Genomic DNA, 19,511 nt, shown 5'->3' with positions numbered 1-19,511 from the left:
TACACAGTGTATCTTAGTCATATCTACCCCCCATCCCCTCCCATTCAACTTTCCCCAGGCCCATTCCCAACCTATCTCCCTCCCAATTTAAACATCTTCTTTGTTAGTAATGCTGTCCATATGCTCATGGGTACAAAGTCCTCTACTGGGGCTTGGACCACCTACCAGTTGCCACCTCTGATGGGTGACTGGAATTGGCTCCCATAAGCTTATATTTTTGCATGATTAGTCCCCGTTTGATGAGCTGCTTGGAAAAGATTAGGAGGTGCAGCCTTGTCAAAGGAAGTGTGACCTTGTTGGAAGAGATGTGTCACTGGGATTGGGCTTTGAGGTCTCAAAACCCCACTCCAGGCCTAATTCCTGCTGCTGCCTGTGGTTCAGGACATAAAACTCTCAGTTACTGCTCCAGTACCATACCTGCCTGCTTCCTGCCACATGGTAACAGTTAGTACTCTCTGACTGTAAGCAAGTAACTGCAACTGTACCCAAATTAAGTGCTTTCTTTTATGAGTTCCCTTTTCATGGTATCTAACACCACCCCAAAGAAAACGACTCTTCCTCCTGCATCCATAACACTGTGTACTTTGTCCTTACACTTTGTCTAAAATTAAAATATAACTACATCTTTTCTGCCCTCTATGTCCCCTCCCACTTTGCTCCTTCTCATATTCATAACCTCTTTTTAAAATTATTTTACACACTATATGTATAAAAATGCAACTTGCCAGTATATGATTTTAAGGCTGACCAGTGGTATTAGTTAACCAATTTAGGGGGCTCATTCCTAGGGAAGACTGTTTCTCTCACTGTCAGCGTTACTTGGTTCTTTGTGTGTGAGCCAGGCCTCATGAGATTTGCCCTTTCTGTCTTCATATGCCTATTGGTGCTGTAATTCTTCAGATCTTTCTTAGGCAGCCATGCTGTTGAAATATCATGAGTAAAGCTCCCCTATATTTCTAGGAACCATGGTCTCACAGATTTCCCATCCTTTGGCCTTAGAATCTTCCCATCTCTTCTTCCTTGATGTTCTCTGAGTCTTTTTCTTTTTTTCTTTCTTAACTTTAAAAAAAATTTATTAATATTTATTGAGCTCTACATTTTTCTCTGCTCCCCTCCCTGCCTCTCCCCCAAGGTCCCCAAGCTCCCAATTTACTCAAAAAATCTTGTCTTTTTCTACTTTCTATTTCCCATGTAGATTAGATCTATGTAAGTCTCTCTTAGTGTCCGCATTGTTGTCTAAGTTCTCTGGGATTGTGGTTTTTAGGCTGGCTTTCTTTGCTTTATATTTAAAAACCACCTATGAGTGAGTACATGTGATAATTGTCTTTCTGTGTCTGGGTTACTTCACTCAAAATAATGTTTTTTTAGCTCCATCCATTTTCCTGCAAAATTCAAGATGTCGTTATTTTTTTTTTCTGCTGTGTAGTACTCCATTGTGTAAATGTACCACATTTTCCTTATCCATTCTCCGGTCAAGGGACATTTAGGTTGTTTCAAGGTTCTGGCTATGACAAAGCCACTATGAACATAGTTGAGCACATGTCCTTGTGGCTCGATTGAGCATCCTTTGGATGTATACCCAAAAGTGGTATTACTGTGTCTTGAGGAAGGTTGTTTCCTAATTTTCTGATAAATCGCCACACTGACATCCAAAGAGGCTGTACCAGCTTGCAGTCCCACCAGCAATGCAGGAGTGTTCCCTTTTCCCTACAACCTCTCCAGCATAAGTTGTCATCAGTGTTTTTGATCTTGGCCATTCTTACAGGTGTAAGATGGAATCTCATAGTTGTTTTGATTTGCATCTCTCTGATGACTAAGGATATTGAACATTTCCTTAAATATCTTTCAGCCATTTTAGATTCCTCTGTTGAGAGTTCTCTGTCTAGGTCTGTACTCCATTTTTCTTATTGGATTATATGATCTTTTGGTGTCCAGTTTCTTGAGTTCTTTGTATATTTTGGAGATCAGACCTCTGTCTGATGTGGGGCTAGTGAAGATCTTTTCTCATTCTGTAGGCTGTTGTTTTGTCTTTGACTATGTTCTTTGCTTTACAGAAGCTTTTCAGTTTCAGGAGGTCCCATTTATTAATTGTTTCTCCCAGTATCTGTGCTGCTGGGGTTATATTTAGGAAGTGGTTCCCTGTGCCAATGTGTTCAAGTGTACTGCCCACTTTCTCTTCTATAAGGTTCAGTGTGGCTGGCTTTATGTTGAGGTCTTTGATCGATTTGGACTTGAGTTTTGTGCATGGTGATAGATATGGTTCTGTTTTCATTCTTCTACATGTTGATATCCAGTTATGCCAGCACCACTTGTTAAATATGCTTTCTTTTTTCCATTTGATATTTTTTGCTTCTTTATCAAAGATCAGATGTTCGAAGATGTGTGGATTGATATCCAGGTCTTCTATTCAGTTCCATTGGTCCTCCTGTCTGTTCTTATGCCAATACCAGGCTGTTTTCAGTACTGTAGCTCTGTAGGAGAGTTTGAAGTTAGGGATTGTGATGCCTCCATAAGTTTTTTTATTGTACAGGATTGTTTGGCTATCCTGGGTGTTTTGCTTTTCCATATGAAGTTAAGTACCGTTCTTTCGAGGTCTTTGAAGAATTTTTCTGGGATTTTGATGGGCATTGTGTTGAATCTTTTTTTTTAAACTTTTTAAGCTTTATTTATTCATGCATTTTATGTATTTATTCACCAGAAGAACGAATCTGGTCCTATTACAGATGGTTTTGAGCCACCATGTGGTGCTGGGAATTGAACTCAGGATCTCTGGAAGAGCAGTCAAGTGCTCTTAACCACTGAACCATCTCTCCAGCCTCTCTCTCAGTCTTTTTATTTGTTTTTCAAGACAGGGTTTCTCTGTGTATCTCTGGCTGTCCTGGAACTCACTCTGTAGACCAGGCTGGCCTCAAACTCAGCAGAGATCTGCCTGCTTCTGCCTCCCAAGTGCTGGGATTAAAGTTGTGTGCCACCGCAACAGGCCTTCTGAGTCTTGGGTGTAGGAGTTGTGCTGTAGTGAGGTCATGGGCCTTATAGAACCTATCAGTTGTTCCCCATTTTACTAAACCAGCATAATTCCTAACTGTATTCAGGACCAGTGCTCTGAATGCTATAATACATGTGGCCACTTTGAAAGATGAGTTAATCTTTCTCAAACCAAAGAACTGCAAATTTTTTCAATTTTCTTTGGATCTATAATCATTTCAAATTTTTAAAAATAATTTTAGGGCTGACAAGATGGGTTTGGGTAAAGATGCTTGCTCTGAGTTTGCTTCCTGGACCCACATGGTAGAAAGAATCCTGCAGCCTGCAGCTTGTTCTCTGACCTCCACATGTGTACTGTGGCAAGCTGGAAGTAAGTAAAGCAATGTCTTTTTTTTTTTTTTTTTAAATCCCTTCCAGCCTGGCTATATTCTGTTAAGCCATTGGCCGAAAACAGCTTCTTTATTTTTATTATTATTATTTTTTTTTTTTTTTTTTTTTTTGGTTTTTTGAGACAGAGTTTCTCTGTGGTTTTGGAGCCTGTCCTGGAACTAGCTCTGTAGACCAGGCTGGTCTCAAACTCCCAGAGATCCGCCTGCCTCTGCCTCCCGAGTGCTGGGATTAAAGGCGTGCGCCACCACCACCCGGCTTAAACAGCTTCTTTATTAACAGTCAATAAAAGCAACACATATATAGAAGGACTTCCCACTCCCTTTCTCTTTTTATGTTTAAATAAAAAGAAAGGTTTTAACTTTAACATAGTAAAATTACATATAACAAAACAGCTATCAAGCAAAAATTACAGTTACAGTATTTATATCTACTTTATCTTTTATCATAACAGGAAAACTATAATTATAACTATTCTTCGACTACATCAAAGACTCCAGAAGGATATAATATTACCTAAGTAAACAGGAAGTGGATTGTAAGCAAATTCCAAAACTCTAGAATTGACAGAGACATCTCACTACCTGGACAGTCACCCAAAGTTCTTCTGTATCATTGGAGCATCCACCTTCAGCCTACAGGTCCATAGTATCCAACAGACTTTCCCACGAAGCAGGAAATCTGAAGATCTGTTCTGCCTTGTATTGGCAAAGTCCATCAGTTGCTTTCTTCTGTGTCCTACAGAATGTCTGGCAGACTCTTTCATGAAGCAGGAACCCTGAAGGACTGTCTCACCTTCTTCAGGCAGCTTCAGCAGTCATTTTTCTGTGGGTCCTGCAAGTCCAGTCAAACAGTTCAGGCAAGAGCGGTTTCTTGCCCAGATGGTTAACAAAGTCCATGAGGAGCCTCTTCGATGCACATCTTCCTCTTTTTTTTTCAAGACCAGATAAAAATTTATTATTATTGTTTTTATTGAACTATATATTTTTCTTCTCTCCCCTCCCTTCCTTTCCCCTCCCCTTCTACCATCTCCCATGGTCCCCATGCTCCCAATTTACTCAGGAGATCTTGTCTTTTTCTACATCCCATGTAGATTAGATCCATGTATATCTCTCTTAGGGTCCTCATTGTTGTCTAGGTTCTTTGGGATTGTGAATTGCAGGCTGTTTTTTCTTGCTTTATGTCTAAAAGCCACTTATGAGTGAACACATATCATATTTTTCTTTCTGGGTCTGAGTTACTTCACTCAATATGATGTTTTCTAGATGCATCTATTTGCCTGCAAATTTCAAGATGTCATTGTTTTTTTTTCTGCTGTGTAGTACTCCATTGTGTAAATGTACCACATTTTCCTTATCCATTCTTTGGCTGAGGGGCATTTAGGTTGTTTCCAGGTTCTGGCTATGACTGTTTAAAAATATTTTTTTAGGGGCTGGAGAGATGGCTCAGAGGTTAAGAGCACTAGTTGCTCTTCCAAAGGTCCTGAGTTCAATTCCCAGTAACTACATGGTGGCTCACAACCGTCTATAATGAGATCTGGTGCCCTTTTCTGGTATGCAAGCATACATGCACACAGAAGACTATATATAAATAAATAAACCTTTAGAATAAATAAATAACATTTTTAAACGGTGAGGAAAGGCCCCCAAACTGCCCAAGTCTATTGGCTGTAGAGGTTGAAAACACCTCATTTGGGACTGAATACACACAAAGGTGGGGTAGCTGAGAACAGAGTTCAAGAGCAGAGTCCACAGCAGGGTGTGATGGCACACACCTAGAATTCTGAAGTCTGGGGGCAGAGGCAGGAGGATTGCCATAACTTCCAGGATGGCTAGAACTGTATTACAGAACATGCTCACAAGACAAACAGAACAGAATCAAAATCCTACTGGAATTCTGCATAGAAATCAACAGTCTAACTTATTTTAAAATATATGAGGAAAGGCCAACGCGCCATGACTTTGGAAGTTGCAGGATCTCTGATTTGAAGTGTTCCTGTGCAGCTAGCTGTGCAGTGTTAGAAAGGCACTGTGGAACACATTCAGCCGGAAAAGATCGTCTTTGCAGTAAATTGTATTGAAGTAGTTGTGCCGAATGCAAGTGAACTTTAATCCAGATCTTATTTATAAAAATTAACTCAAAGTGAGTCTCGTGAAAACCTAACACTTAATAAATTTTTAAAAATGTATGAGGAAGCCGGGCAGTGGTGGCGCACGCCTTTAATCCCAGCACTCGGGAGGCAGAGGCAGGCGGATCTCTGTGAGTTCGAGACCAGCCCGGTCTACAAGAGCTAGTTCCAGGACAGGCTCCAAAACCACAGAGAAACCCTGTCTTGAAAAACCAAAAAAAAAAAAAAAAAAAAAAAAAAAAGTATGAGGAAGCCAGGTGTGGTGGTATGTGCCTTTAGTCTCAGCACTCAGGAGACAGGCAGGAGGATCTATGTGAATTTGAGGCCAGCCTGGTCTCCAAAGTGAGTTGTAGGACATTCAGGCTACACAGAGAAACCCTGTCTCAAAAAACAAACAAATAAATCAAAACAACAAACAAACAGACAAAAAGAAGCACAGGAATAATTCTAGACTTTAAGTTGGGTCCTGACAGTCAAGAGTCAGGGCCTTTGGAATCTGACGTACTCATGAGGGCAGGCTCAAACAAGAGGCCCAAGGAGGGTGACAACATTAGTTTTTAGTGGTAATCTATGTTTAAAATGTTCAACAGGCAATTTTTGAAATTGTATTGAATATAATTAAGGTATACAATCTGATGTTTATAGGACACAGATAGTAAAACTGTGATAGTGAGGTGCTGGAAAGATGGCTCAGCCAAGAAAGTACCTGCTGTGCAAGCATGAGCAGCCGAGTGTGGATCCACAGCACCACGAGAAAGCCAGGTGTAGCGGCCAGAGTCTACCCCGACAGCTGGCGGCAGGGAAGGGCTGCCACAAGTGGATTCCTGGGGCACCCTGGCCAGTCAGGCTAGCCAGTGTGTGAGATCCAGGCCAAGAGAGGAGATCCTCTCTAAAAAATAAGGTGAAGTGATGGAGGAAGATACCTCTGGCCACACAAGCACACACCAGCAAGAACACTTGTTTTTTTGTTTTTCTTTTTAAAGATATTTATTTATTTATTATGTATACAATATTCTGTCTGTGTGTATGTCAGCAGGCCAGAAGAGGGCACCAGACCTCATTACAGATGATTGTGAGCCACCATGTGGTTGCTGGGAATTGAACTCAGGATCTTTGGAAGAGCAGGCAATGCTCTTAACCACTGAGCCATCTCTCCAGCCCCAGCAAGAACACTTGTACACACTTGTATTCTCGCATGTACACATGCGCTCGCACACACAGAGAGCAATAGTGAGACAAACCAGTTGTCTATTCCTACACTTTAACAATTTAACACTGACTCCATTAGCTTGTTATTTATAACCCTAAATATTTTCATTTGTTTCTTTGGTTCTGTTTTATTTTTGTTTTTCAAGACAAGGTTTCTCTGTGTAGCCCTGGCTCTCCTGGAACTAACTCTGTAGACCAGGGTGGCTTCCAACTCAGAGATTGACCTGCTTCTGCCTCCAGAATTCTGAAATTAAAGACCTGTGGCAACATACCCGGCCTACATCATTTTTTACTCTAGACATGCAATTATCTTTTTTTTTTTTTTGAGGTAAAGTTTCTTGTAGCCCAAGCTAGCCTCAAAATCACTATGCAAACAAAGGGTGACCTTCTGATCTTCTGTGCCCACCTTCAAAGTGTTGAGATTTTAGGTACAGGGTACCAGGCCCGGCTTTCACACAGTGCAGGCAATGAAACTCAAGACCCTGCACACATAAGGCGGGCAGCAGGCACTCTATCTACCGAGTGGCATCCCCAGCCCTAGTTGTGGTTCTGCTGAACTCGTTTTATCTGTTTCAGCTTAAGTAGCCTCTGTTGAATAGTCTTCAAGACCACTAATTTCTTCCTTAGCTGTGCTGAGCTTATTGATGAGTCAGAGGTGTTCTTCAAATCCGGAGCACGTCTGTTTCTAGTGTTGAATATGACGTGTGATAGTTTCTTGCTCTGCTAAAATTCTGCTCATTTACGTTGTCTATATTTTCCATGAGACCTTTCCATGAATCATCATTCTCTTAAATTTTCTGTTTGATAGCTACAGCATCTGGGCCTCCTCATTACTTTGACTCCTGACAAGGGATTTTTGTTGCTGTTGTTGTTTTTGTTTTTTCTAGAAAGGGTTTCTCTGTGTAGCCCTGGCTGCCCTAGAACTCACTCTGTAGACCAGGGTGGCCTCGAACTCAGAGATCCTCCTGCCTCTGCCTCCCAAGTGCTGGAATTGAAGTTTTTAAGGATATGCTTCCATGTGTGTACCTATCTCTGGACACAGGATGCTAGGCACTAAGCACAGTGTTCTCTGTGCCTTGAAATTTCTGTCTTGTGCTAGGCCAGTGTAAGGGACTGAGTTGTCTCTCCGCTCTTCTGTCATCTGGAATCCCACAGATTCTGCTCCTGTCCGAGCCACAGTGGGCCGCCAACAGTTCAATAAACATTTTAGCTAGTTCTTCTAATTCTCCTTCCCTTCATGCATGGAGATTTCATTCCCCCTCAGAAGTAAATCAGTGCTTAATTCTATGTCTTCCTAGAGACTCCTGTCCTTTAGAATTCACATTAATTACTTGCTTTGCAACCTGGATTCTCTGAAGGTTGACAAAAGCTCTGGAGCCCGTCCAAGTTTTCCGAATTGTTATTAGCGTGGTAATGCTCTCCCTGCTGCCTGCGTCTCAGCTGGAAGCCGGAGTATCCAGCCGTCTACTTTTTGCTGTTCTTTTCATCTCTCTTGGCCATTCCGTTCCTTGTCAGCCTGGATCATTCTTCTTGATGACATTTCCAGTGTAGCTCACTGAATTAATTTCAGATTGGATGTCCCACTCTTCCAAAGAGTTTTTGGCAAGTATCTGGCAACAAGAAGGAACAGACATCCATAGTCTTTCATCATCTTTGATTGAAAATAATCTGTGGTCAGTTGATGGTTCACAATCAGTTACAGATGGACTCCTGTTTTATTATACCCCCTTCAGTACTGCACTGACTAGTGGAAGGAAGGAAGGGAGGGAGGGAGGGAGGGAGGGAGGGAGGGAGGGAGGAAGGAAGGAAGGAAGGAAGGAAGGAAGGAAGGAAGGAAGGAAGGAAGGAAAAGAGAGTCCTTGGAGTCCTTTTTCCAGAGATGAGTTTGAAAATAGGGCAGGGGTGGGAGATGGTGATATGTGACCTTGGGAGCTGAACTCCAGCCCCTGTACTCTAGACGTGGACTTATTTTTCTGTGGTAGAAAATGAGACCAGGTATCTACCTCATCCATTAATAAGAAATAAGACTCGAACTTACTAAAATGTTTCTTGAAAAATGAAAATTACAACAGGATAAAAGAACATGCTGCCAGCTGCGGTGATAGCCGTCTCGGGAGGTAGCCTGCCCAAGTTCCAAATCCAGCCCAGTCACAGACTAGCTGTAGGACCTTGAACAGCCCCTCCCCCTCTCCGTAGGGAAGGAGACATAACAGTCTTTACCCCAGAGAATTAAGGGTTAGTATATGTAAAGCACTTAAAGTAGCGTCTGAAGCCAGTAACTCCCATAGGTAGTTCTGACAATTAGGACTCCATCCCTACCCTGACACAAGTTCACTGTAGAATGCAGTTCTTTCCCTTTCTCAGAACCCATCACAACCAAGAGAGCTAAGGTTTACGGAGCATTTCCATTGTATCCAGAGTCCTACACTAAGCATTTTGTATGAATTATAAGAGGGGAATCAATTATTCCAAGTTAATAGACAGGATCAAGGATCAGCTGTTTGCCTAGGTGGCCAGAAGCTTCAAGAAGGGGCCTGGCCACAATCCAGTAATCTTAGCCACTGAACTCACTTCCATAAACTATTTCCACTCTTCCGAAGGGGAAAGTGGCCTGCTGTAGTTACCTCCCAGGGTGGTTCTCACCTACTTACACAGAGGAGTCAGTGCCTGAGCGTTGCTGGAGTCCGATCTGCAGGGGAAGTGCAAGGGAAGTGCCCCGCAGTTCTCAAGGCCATCCCTTTGCACGTGCCCATCCCCTTCCCTGCTTTTCAAGACTTCACTTTGAAGCTGAGCTTGGTGCACACTTGGGAGGCAGAGGCAGAAGGATCTCTTGTGTTCAAGGACAGCAGGACTAAACAAAGAAACCCTAGAGAGAGAGGAGTGGAGGGGAAGGGAGGGGATGGGAGGAGGGGAGGGGAGGGGAGGGGAGGAGAGGAGAGGAGAGGAGAGAGAACTGAGTTACAATAGCCGAGCATAGATTTTATTCTGACAAAGGACGACACTTGAGCTCTGAACTGCCCAAGCTGACTGCTGTTGTGAAGACTGTAGCTAAACTTAGAGAGGGCACAGGAAAACCTGATGGAGGCTACTACAGTAGGAGCCGAAGCCAAGAGAGTGGTGGAAACAGGAATGGTGGATTGGAAAGATACTTAGGAAACAGAAATGACATGAAATGGAGGTTTATTTTTATATGGGCCTCAAAGGAGAGGAAGATGCCAAGGATGGCTTGCAGACAGCTTGACCCCAACACAGATTTGTAATAGAACACACACACAGTCTGTGGCCTATCCCAACACTGCTTTCAGGGGCCAGAAAGCAAGGGAATAGGTGGTGGTGGTGGTGGGGGGAGAATGGGAACGGAGTCTTGATCCAGAAGCTGCTATACTGGACACCGCTAGCACTGGTCTTAGCTGCGAAGGGGGCAGTTTCCATCTGGACTGCCCACCCACGCCAGGCCAAACATCTGGCGTCCCTGCTAACACCTCGAGGTGTTGGCTCCCGGCCGGCGTGTAGGGTGCGGCACCGGCTCGTCCCCTCCAGCCCTGACCCGCCCAGTGCGCTGACCGGTAGGGCGGCGGCTGGTGTGCTCCTGGACCCAGCTGAGGGAATCCAAGGCCCAGGGGTCGTCAACCGCAATGCACCTGTCTCATCAGGAGGCAGCAGACCCTTGCTTTCGCATCCCGCACCTCCTAGAGAAGGACGCGCGTAAGCGTGGCCAGGGTGTTCGAGGTGCGGAGAGGCGGGCAACGGGTGCGTGCGCGTGGTCGTTGCGTGGGCGCTGCTCGCAAGTCGGAGCGCATCAAGTGTGCGTGGGCCGGAGCCGGCGCGTGTGCCCGCCGCCGCTGCGCGCTGGGCGGGGGTGCCGCAAGTGCTTCGGGGCGCGCGCAGCCCCGCGCGGGCGCCCGCGGCCGCCAGAGCAAGGAGGGATGCGTCCGGGAACTTTTCGCCCGCCCCGCAAGTCCGGGTCGCGGCGTTCGGAGGGGCTGCCCGCCGCCGCCGGCCCCGAGTGCCCGCCCCACCCCCACTTCCGCCTCCCGCCTCTTCCTCGTTCCCGACTCCCAGGGCCGCCGGTCCCCAGGGAGCCCCGCAGGCATAGCCCCACCCGGCCGGCGCTGATCGCTCCCACGCCCCCGCTGCCGCTTGTCGGGAGCGCTTCCAGTGAGCCAGCGGGGCGCGGGCGCTGCAGGTAGGGGTACACGGGCTGGGCTCAGGTGCGGGCGGACGGGGGCCACGCAGCACGGGAACGCGGGGCGCCCTCCTCTGCCCGCCCCGTCTTCGCCCACGCGCCGGTCCCCTTTTAGGGAATTCTTTGCCTCTTGCCTCCTCGGGCGCGGGTGGGGCTGGGGCAGAGGGCGTTCTCCATTTTCCTGGCTCCTGCCTGGGTCTCAGACGCCCTTCTCCAAATCTCCACTCTTCCCAGTACCTATGGTCGCATAAACAACTACCTAGCACCAGGTCTCGGCTCCGCGGCCGCTGGTGGGCAATCTCTTCAACCTGGTAAGACCACAGCGTTGGGGGGGGGGGCGGCGAGGAGAGACGTCCGGGTGGCCCCGGTCCGCGGAAGCTCTCCCCCCTCCCCGCAGCTCCGCAGACCGCCCCTGGGGCCCTGGGTATTTTTAGCGTGTGACCTGGGCGGCAGCTCTAAGAGTCTTTCTCTGGAGTCCGCGTCAGCGTCTCCGTTCTCCGTGGCCACTGGGCCACAACAGCTCCCGCACTTCCTTGCCCCTGCCTGGCTCTTTAGTTTCGGGTCCCTTGTGAGCTACCCCAGTGCTTGAAGAACTGGCCAAGAGCTGGGATGCACTGTGCCCAGATGGGGTTTTTGGAGGATGACAGTTTGGTTCTCACCCTAGAAATTTCCCTGCTCCTGGTGATGGGTTCAGAGCAGTGTGCCAGGAATGAGAATGAATGCACAGGGCTCTGGTGTTCGGAGAAATTCGGCACTGGGAACATAGAGGCCTGGTCTGAACTGTACCCAGGCCCCACCTTTCTAATTGGTACTTGCTAGCAGGGGAGGTAAGCCACACAGATGTGTAAGAGGAGGGAAACAAGTCTTAGAGTTAGAGGAAAGGTGGCCAGTTCTCTAGACAGCTCCCCTTCACAGTATTGTCGTGTAGTGCTCAAGTAGGTAGGGTAATGCCTTCAGGTGGAAGCCTGGGCCAGAAAGATGGTTTTTAGGGCAGAGGCAAGTCAGGGAGTTAGGTCTTTGACTTCAGAGAAAGGATTTGGATGTGACGAGGATCATGGTGATGGTGTGTGTGAAGAGAAAGAGAAGTGTGGGGGAGGAACGTTGCTAGAGTCTTTCTTTGGGATTTGAAGGGGTGGGAAGAACCAGAGCTGCAGCAACCTGTACTTCCCATCTCACCCCGTTCTTCCCTGGCTTTTTGAGGGGAGCTGGGTCCTTGAAATGGCCAGCCCCTCCCAGCCTCTCAGAAGGGCATTATAGGCAGTTGGACAGCCATTGGCAGCCTTGATTAGCAGCAGGCTCTTGCCGTGCCTGGAACTGACATCCCCTTTGTGGAACCAGGACCAGCCCTTTCGCTATAGAGACTTGAAGTTTGTGGGATGAGTTTTGTCTCACAGAAGGGAAAGAGGCTGCCAAGGCCAGAGCTGTCCAGACTGGAAGCAGAGGCCGGGATGCTGGCTGTCGTGGGGCTCCTTAAGCCTAGGCACCCACTTTTTTCTCTCTCGTCCCCACAACTGTTTTACTCCTTTACCCCGCAGGAGCTGACATGGACCCGAATCCACGAGCAGCCTTGGAACGCCAGCAGCTACGTCTCAGGGAGCGGCAGAAATTCTTCGAAGACATTTTGCAGCCAGAGACAGAGTTTGTTTTCCCCTTGTCCCATCTGCATCTCGAGTCCCAAAGACGTGAGTTTCAAGTCCTGAGGAATAGAATTAGGGTGGGTTGGGGAAGATGTCCTTGTGGCTCTCAAATCTTGGGGGCCATCTCCCTTCCTGTTTTTGTGACCCAGTAAACTCTGAAATGGAGATCTTGCAGGCATATCTGACTGTCCTCTCAGCTTCAGCCTGATCTGCCTGCCCTCCACCCTCTTGTCTGCAGCCCCCATAGGTAGCATCTCGTCTATGGAAGTGAATGTGGACACACTGGAGCAGGTGGAATTTATTGACCTTGCCGATCAGGATGGAGCAGATGTGTTCTTGCCGTGTGAGGACTCTCCACCAACCCCCCAGATGTCTGGTATGCCTCTCTGCTTAGGGAACTAGGGACCATATAGCCAGGGCTGGATGTTTGGGCCCAGAAATGAGAGCGCAAGTCTGAGCGAGGGGTGAATCTTAAGTAGAAGTTGGAAATGTGTCTCTGCTAGAGAAACGACTGGCTGTTCTGATTTAGGGAAGCTGACTCAGGGGGAACTGGTCTAGTAATAGCTAACTACTTCAGCATTCAGATTTTTATATTTGTGAAATTCATGAAATTACCGTAGTTAAAATAATATAAAACATAATGATCATGTTAGACAACCTAAGCAATTTTAGTCATAATACTAAATTTTACCAATTTCCTGGGTTCTTAATACTGTGCTAAAGTACTTCATGTATTTTTTTCTTGATCCTTACAGCATTCTATGAGGACACGGAGGACAGAGTAGACTCTTCATTTCATAAAGAAGGAAGTTAGAAACTGGGCAGTGGTGGTGCACGCCCTTTATCCCAGCACTAGGAGGCAGAGGCAGGTAGATCTCTGAATTCATAGCCAGCCTGGTCTACAGAGTGAGTTCCAGGACAGCCAGGGCTACACAGAGACCCTGTCTCAAAATTAGAGGCTAGGGATTGAGTTCAGAAACACAGTATACACAGTATGCTTGCCTGGCAAGTGCAAGGTCCTGAGTTTGATTCTAGCACCGAAAAAAAAAAAAAAGAAAAAGAAAAGAAAATTAGTCTCAGAAAAGTTCAGTCACATAGGCGGAAAGTGGAAACGCTGGTATTCAAACCCTGTCTCTGGCTCCAAGCCCTGGAACGTGCTCCTGAGACGGCTAGCTCCCTCTCATCACAAGTTCAGAAACAGAGGAGGATGATTGTGAGCTTGAGACCAGCTGCAGAGCAAGACTCTGTCTGAAAGAAACAAATTGCTAGTATTTCCTGATGGCCTCAGATGCTTGATATGCATTCTTGAGGTTTTACTCTAAAAACTTAGAAATGGAGGTGTCCTTCTCACAGCAGGAACTGAGGGGAAATGACTTGCCTGCAGCTGCTCAGGACACAGTGAGGTAGAGCCTGAGCTCTTGATTGACTCCAGCACACAAGATAGTATAATGGTATGGAAGGGGCTGGCAGTCCTAATCCTGGCCCCTTGCTGACTGGGAAAGTTCATTCTGGACAGGTGCCCACTCTTCTCTACACTTCGGTTTCCCTGGCCAGATACATCCCTGAGTTCTCTAAAGCCCTGTGTGTGGCCCTGACCAGCCCTTCTCTCTGGGTAGGAGTGGACAGCCATCCAGAGGAGCTGAGCCTGCCGGTACCCACGCCAGACAGGACTACATCCCGGACCTCCTCCTTGTCCTCTGACTCATCCAATATGCGCAGTCCAAATCCAAGTGAAGGGGGAGCAGACACCCCCTTGGCACAGTCAGATGAGGAGGATGGGGGTGATGGAGGGGCAGAGCCTGGACCCTGCAGCTAGCAGTGGGCCTCTTGAAGACTGATCTATCTGGCCATTCTCCGTGGAGAGGAGATCCCAGGCCCAGCAGAGCACCTGGAGAAGACCTGACCCTTTACTTGCCGTCAGCACCAGAGGGGTAAAGGACGGTGGATACTGTACCTGAGAATTAGCCTTTCCTGCTTCTGCTAACTTTCTCCTGCTGCAACCCTCCCACCAGTGTTTTTCTCCTGAGGTAGGACTTCCAAATGAGAAGCTGGAAGATGAGGTAGGACAAGATACCACTGCTTTCTTAGTATCCCTCCTGCCCCCAAATGACCTGTAGTCTTGCACTAGAGTCTCCTAAGTCAGTGTCTTTGAGGGGAAGGTCTGAGGAGTTCCACTTGCCACTCTGTGAGGTTGTACTGCAGTAGTCCTGCCTCTTTAAGTCCTTTTTGGAACAGGATATAGTATAAATAATAAACTATAAATAATAAACTATAATATACCACTCTTTTCACCTTATTCTTCATATTGCAAAGGCCTGCCATCCTTAACTAACTGGTGCCATATCTCCATCATTCATTTACTCCATTTAGTCAAGAAATACTTAATTAAGACTTTATCTCTGCAAGGCATTTGAAATAGAGTTCTGATGAGATGAAGCACTTTCCTGTTTTCACAGAGTTTAGTGTCTGTGGTGGAGAAAACCAGGTAAATATAATTCACAATATAGTAAGTAGTATGATCAAGTTCTCCTCTGGTATTAGGAAACAAAACTGAAGGAATGATTTCCTAAGCAGAGATCTGAAGGACAGTCAGGAGTAGCCAAGCTGGGCAGAGGGAGAGGGATCCTATCCAGGGAGAAGCTGCAGCTTGTAAACACTAAGTGGAAAGGTGTGGGGGCTCCTCCGTATAATCTCACAAGAGAGGGGTGAGGCAGGAGTATCGGGTTCAGGAACAGCTTTGGTTTCATAGCATATTTGAGACCAGTCTGTGTTTCGTGAGACCCTGTTTCAAAAAATAAAAAAATAAAATTAAGGAAACAAAAAAAAGGAGGAGGAGGCTGAAGAGACCGAGTGTAAAGAGCTAAGAAGCATTTCGTTTGGGTTAATTGTTGGATTTGAAAATATACAGGGAGAGGTAAACTTGACAGAGGTCAGATTGTGAAATGCTTCGAAGCCTGTATTAGGTTTCAGTTTGACAGCTAGTAAAAGATCATGACTTAAGATACAAATTTATTTCCTCATACTAAAGAAGTCCAAAATACAGGGCCATGGGGAAGCTCTGTGGTAACTGAGTACCAAGCTACTTTTGGGTTGTTTTCCTTAGCCATCCAAGGCACATGACATCAGTTTTTGCCCATACCTTGTATTTAGGATGGCTGACAAAGCATCAGCCGGCATGGCTGTGAAATTGCAGAAAACAAGAGAAAACGTGGGGAGTGGGCACAAAGGACACAGCCTGGGGTCTGTTCTCACCTGGAGCTATAAGAAATGGTACCCACTTGGTTTCATTGCCCAGAATTTTGTAACAGAAAATGTTTCATTTTAGACATTTTATAGACACTTGACACAGCATTTTCTAGAAGAGGAAATTCTAGCTTTTGGAAAGACAGTAACCCTTTCAAATCACTGAATTGCCAGTGCATCGGATTCCAGTACTACCCGACATCTCTGAGAAACACATCCAGCGGGGAGACATCCCTTCTTATAGGCCAAACTGCTGTCTTGACTGGTCAGGGTTTTGCTACTAAGGAGCCAAGAGGATAGCAGTCATTAGTGGTTTACGTGGTAAGAGGTCATCCTGTTAGAGTTTGGAGTTTATTGGGAATAATGAAGGATTAGAAGTGGTTGTGTTAGAGGCTGGAGAGATGGCTCAGTGGTTAAGAGAATTGCCTGCTATTCCAAAGGTCCTGAGTTCAATTCCCAGCAACCACATGGTGGCTCACAACCATCTATAATGAGGTCAGGTGCCCTCTTCTGGCCTGAAGGCATATATTGTATACTAAATAAATAAATAAATATTTTTTAAAAAAGAAGTGGTTGTGTTAAATCTCAAAGATGTGAGGAGAAAGACCACTGACCCAAATTATCACAGCCAAATTAATTAAAGCAAACAATTAAAGCAAGCTTTTTTATTTATGTACACAGACTGTCTTCCTCCATGAGGCAGGGTTCCAGAGATCAGTATTGGAAATGGGGAAGATAAGATTTTTATAGCTCAGGGGTAGGAGGTTTCCAAATAGGGGATTTGACAGGGGAAATAGGTGTGGTTACAGAAGCAGACCATAACAAGGTAATCATAGCAACAGGTGGTCATTGTAACCTTTTGAAACAAAGGTAGGGTTGCAAAATAGTCATTAACAACTTTTTTTTAACAAAGACATGATTGCCAGTTCCTGGAAAAGGCAATATAGGTAGTCATTTGTAGTAAAGGTTACAGGTGGGACATAGCCCAATTCTTGAGCAACAGGTTTAATCATAAACAGGAATGAACCTAATTTGTCTTTACTATAAGATGGCTTTCAAGCTTAAGATGGAGGTAAGCTAGTTCATCAGTTGGACTCGCATGTTTAAAAAGGTACTTCTGACTGCAGTTTAGAGAATATGCTGGAGGAGGTGGACTCTAGACAGACAAATAACAATGCAGTAATGCATGAAAGCAAAAATGGTAGTCCAGTAGGCAGTGGTTACTTAGGCTGGAGCAGGGTGTAAACAAACTGACAATAATCGTTCCATAAACATTACGTACTGGTATTTAACAAGTGTAAACACAAATACAGTACTGGACAGAAAGGAAAAGAAAAAGTCGGTTCTGTCCTGGAGCTCAGTGTAATGGAGCCCAAGTGTAAATTTGCAGCCATGACTAGAGCTGCAAAGCAGCCAGCTTCTTCAGAGAGGTCACCAGGGAGTCTCCCTTGAGGAAGCGACATTGGCGCTGAGGTCTGAATAACAAGTAGGAATAAGCTAGGGAAGAAAGAAGTGCTAACAGCCCCTTGTGGCATACTGATTGGAAGGGATCAATTGCCTGGAAACCAGAAGATTGCATTCACCTAAAGGAGAGCTAGGAGCCAGGGTAGAAGTGATGGGGTAGAGCAAGGTGGAGGATTGAGGAGACTTCAGAAGCCAATCTGGAAACAGAGGACAAAGGTACCAACCAGCATTGTTTGTATCTCATCCTGTAGGTTTGGACTGGAGGTTGTAATAAATTTGTTTTAGATGTATTGAGTTTGTGTTTTTGATACATCCAAGACAACATGATAAGCAGGCACCTGGAGTGGTAAGTGTGGAATTGGGCAAAAGGATTAGAATGAAAAATAAACATACAAATATGAATTAATACATGGGTGGGAAGTGAAACCATAGTGAGGACAGACTTGCCCAGGAAATGTTGGATGAAAGAAACTTCAGGACCAGGCCTTAAGGCTCCCTAGTTCATTTCTCATAAGTCGTTAGGCTTTCCTCCCTTCATATATCACAACACTACCTGCAGGATCGGTGACTTTAGCCTAAATCCCAAAGCTCTTCAGGCTAGGTGATACTTGGCTTACAGTTTTGTCCCCCGCCCCCTGGAAGCCATTATAAGTTACTGTCCCTAAGGATACTGAGAAGTTTGTGGCATCTCCAAGGAACCTAGAGAACCCTTCAGCTTTCCCCTGTCTCTATGAACTTGTAGCATAAATACCTTCTGCCCAAAAGTCTCTGGGTTCAAGCTGATACCATCTATTAAATTGAGCTAGGGACCCCGCCTGAAGTTAAATCCTAAAATTTCTCTAAGTTGCCTATGACTTTGCTGTATATAGATAACAATCCTTGTCCGTGCCAACCTTCCTTGAACATAGCAAAGCTCCGCTTCCTCTCTTGATGGGCCCATTCTTCTCTTGAACTGTGGCCTCTGAGCCCACCTAAGCTTATACAGAGCTTTTTGGGACCACCCCTATTCAGGGTGAAGGATGAGAAGCTGTACTTGCTTGGTTACTATCAACATTCCAATAAATCTTTTAGTTCTCTAGACACACAATGCTAAGATTGTGGAGTTTGGAGCAGGAGCCTTCTTGGGGGAGGGATCTATAGCACTCTTGAGAAATAGAATTGTTTGTGAGTCTCTGGGAAATGTCCAGTTGAGTTAGTATGAGCCCAGCTCTGTCTGGAAAAGACTAGGGTCAGTGGGACCACAAGACCACTTCCTGGTTGGGACAATGACTTCTCCCTCTGCCAAACCACAGGGGTCTGGCCAGCCTTCAGAGGCTTCATCTACAGCTGACTGTTTCCTCGGGCTACACAGTATCCTTGGAGACAACATGCCGATTTATAGCCAACTCCAAATTAAGGAGCCCAGAGTTCAGTCTTCCAAGCCACATTGTGGCTTCTTTCTATTGCAAGGCTTACTGGGTAGACATCCTGATAGACTCTGAAGAGGGAAGAATAAACTCGTCTCTGCAGAACTTTGTGCTGTGGAGGAAACAGAAGGGATCCCAAGTCAGGAGAGTCCCTGAAACCTTACCCTGTTAACGGTCCCCAGGAGTGTGCAGAACCCTACAAACAGCTCGGTAATGTGAGGACAACAGTACTGTGAGATCGTGTCTGACCGTTCTTGTAGACGACTGAGTATACCTACAATGTGCTGGCATGGTACCAAGGTGACCAAGAGCTCTCCCAGGAACAGACAAGTTCTGCTGCAGATATGGAAGCAGAACATAGTGAAGGCCACACTACAACTGCATAGATGACTAAGGCTTGCTGCAGGAGGGAGTCTTCACAGGAGGTGGGTGGGCTTTGATGATGAGGACAATTTCAGGAGGAAACAGCATGAAATAACCATGATGGCAGCTGCCTTTGTAAGAAAATATTTGAATGCTGGTAATGTAGCCACTTTTCCTGGCTCCATCACTCACTGTGAACTTAAATTAATTCAGTTTCCATACTTTAGTTTACTTATCAGTCCTCAACTTACAGAGCTGTTTGAAGAGCATTGGCTATTAATATCGAACGTGTTGACAATGACCCTGAAACGAGGTAGGTTTTTAAATTTAAGTTCCTTTTATTTGTGTGTGTATATCCATGGAGACACAGAGGGCACCAGATACCCTAGAACTGGAGTAGTAAGCAGTTATGGGGCAGCTGGGGTGGGTGCTGGGAACAGAACTCAGGTCTTCTTCAAGAGCTGCAAGTGCTTCCAACACGAAGCCTCTCCAGCCCTCTAAAA

At 45.8% G+C, this 19,511-nt stretch overlaps 2 protein-coding genes across 2 annotated transcripts in view; both read left to right on the top strand.

The window, feature by feature from the left end:
• Sys1 (SYS1 golgi trafficking protein) overlaps positions 1 to 12,570 on the top strand; it is a 31,512-nt gene extending 18,942 nt beyond the window's left edge. Inside the window, exon 4 of the mRNA XM_057780705.1 lies at positions 12,431 to 12,570. Coding sequence (XP_057636688.1) covers positions 12,431 to 12,437 — 7 coding nt within the window. The 3' untranslated portion in view covers positions 12,438 to 12,570. The remainder of the gene's footprint in view (positions 1 to 12,430) is intronic.
• Dbndd2 (dysbindin domain containing 2) lies at positions 10,506 to 17,529 on the top strand. The gene is made up of 5 exons (XM_057780702.1): positions 10,506 to 10,895; positions 11,130 to 11,206; positions 12,431 to 12,577; positions 12,771 to 12,908; positions 14,149 to 17,529. Exons 1-5 carry the CDS (start codon positions 10,636 to 10,638, stop codon positions 14,346 to 14,348), a joined length of 822 nt encoding a protein of 273 aa, XP_057636685.1. The 5' UTR covers positions 10,506 to 10,635; the 3' UTR covers positions 14,349 to 17,529.
• The last annotated feature ends 1,982 nt before the right edge of the window (positions 17,530 to 19,511 follow it).

The sequence above is a fragment of the Chionomys nivalis genome, chromosome 9 (genome assembly GCF_950005125.1).
Source record: "Chionomys nivalis chromosome 9, mChiNiv1.1, whole genome shotgun sequence".
NCBI classification, from domain to species: domain Eukaryota; kingdom Metazoa; phylum Chordata; class Mammalia; order Rodentia; family Cricetidae; genus Chionomys; species Chionomys nivalis.
The sequence above is the reverse complement of the archived record's forward strand: the minus strand, read 5'-3'. Positions and strand labels throughout refer to the sequence as shown.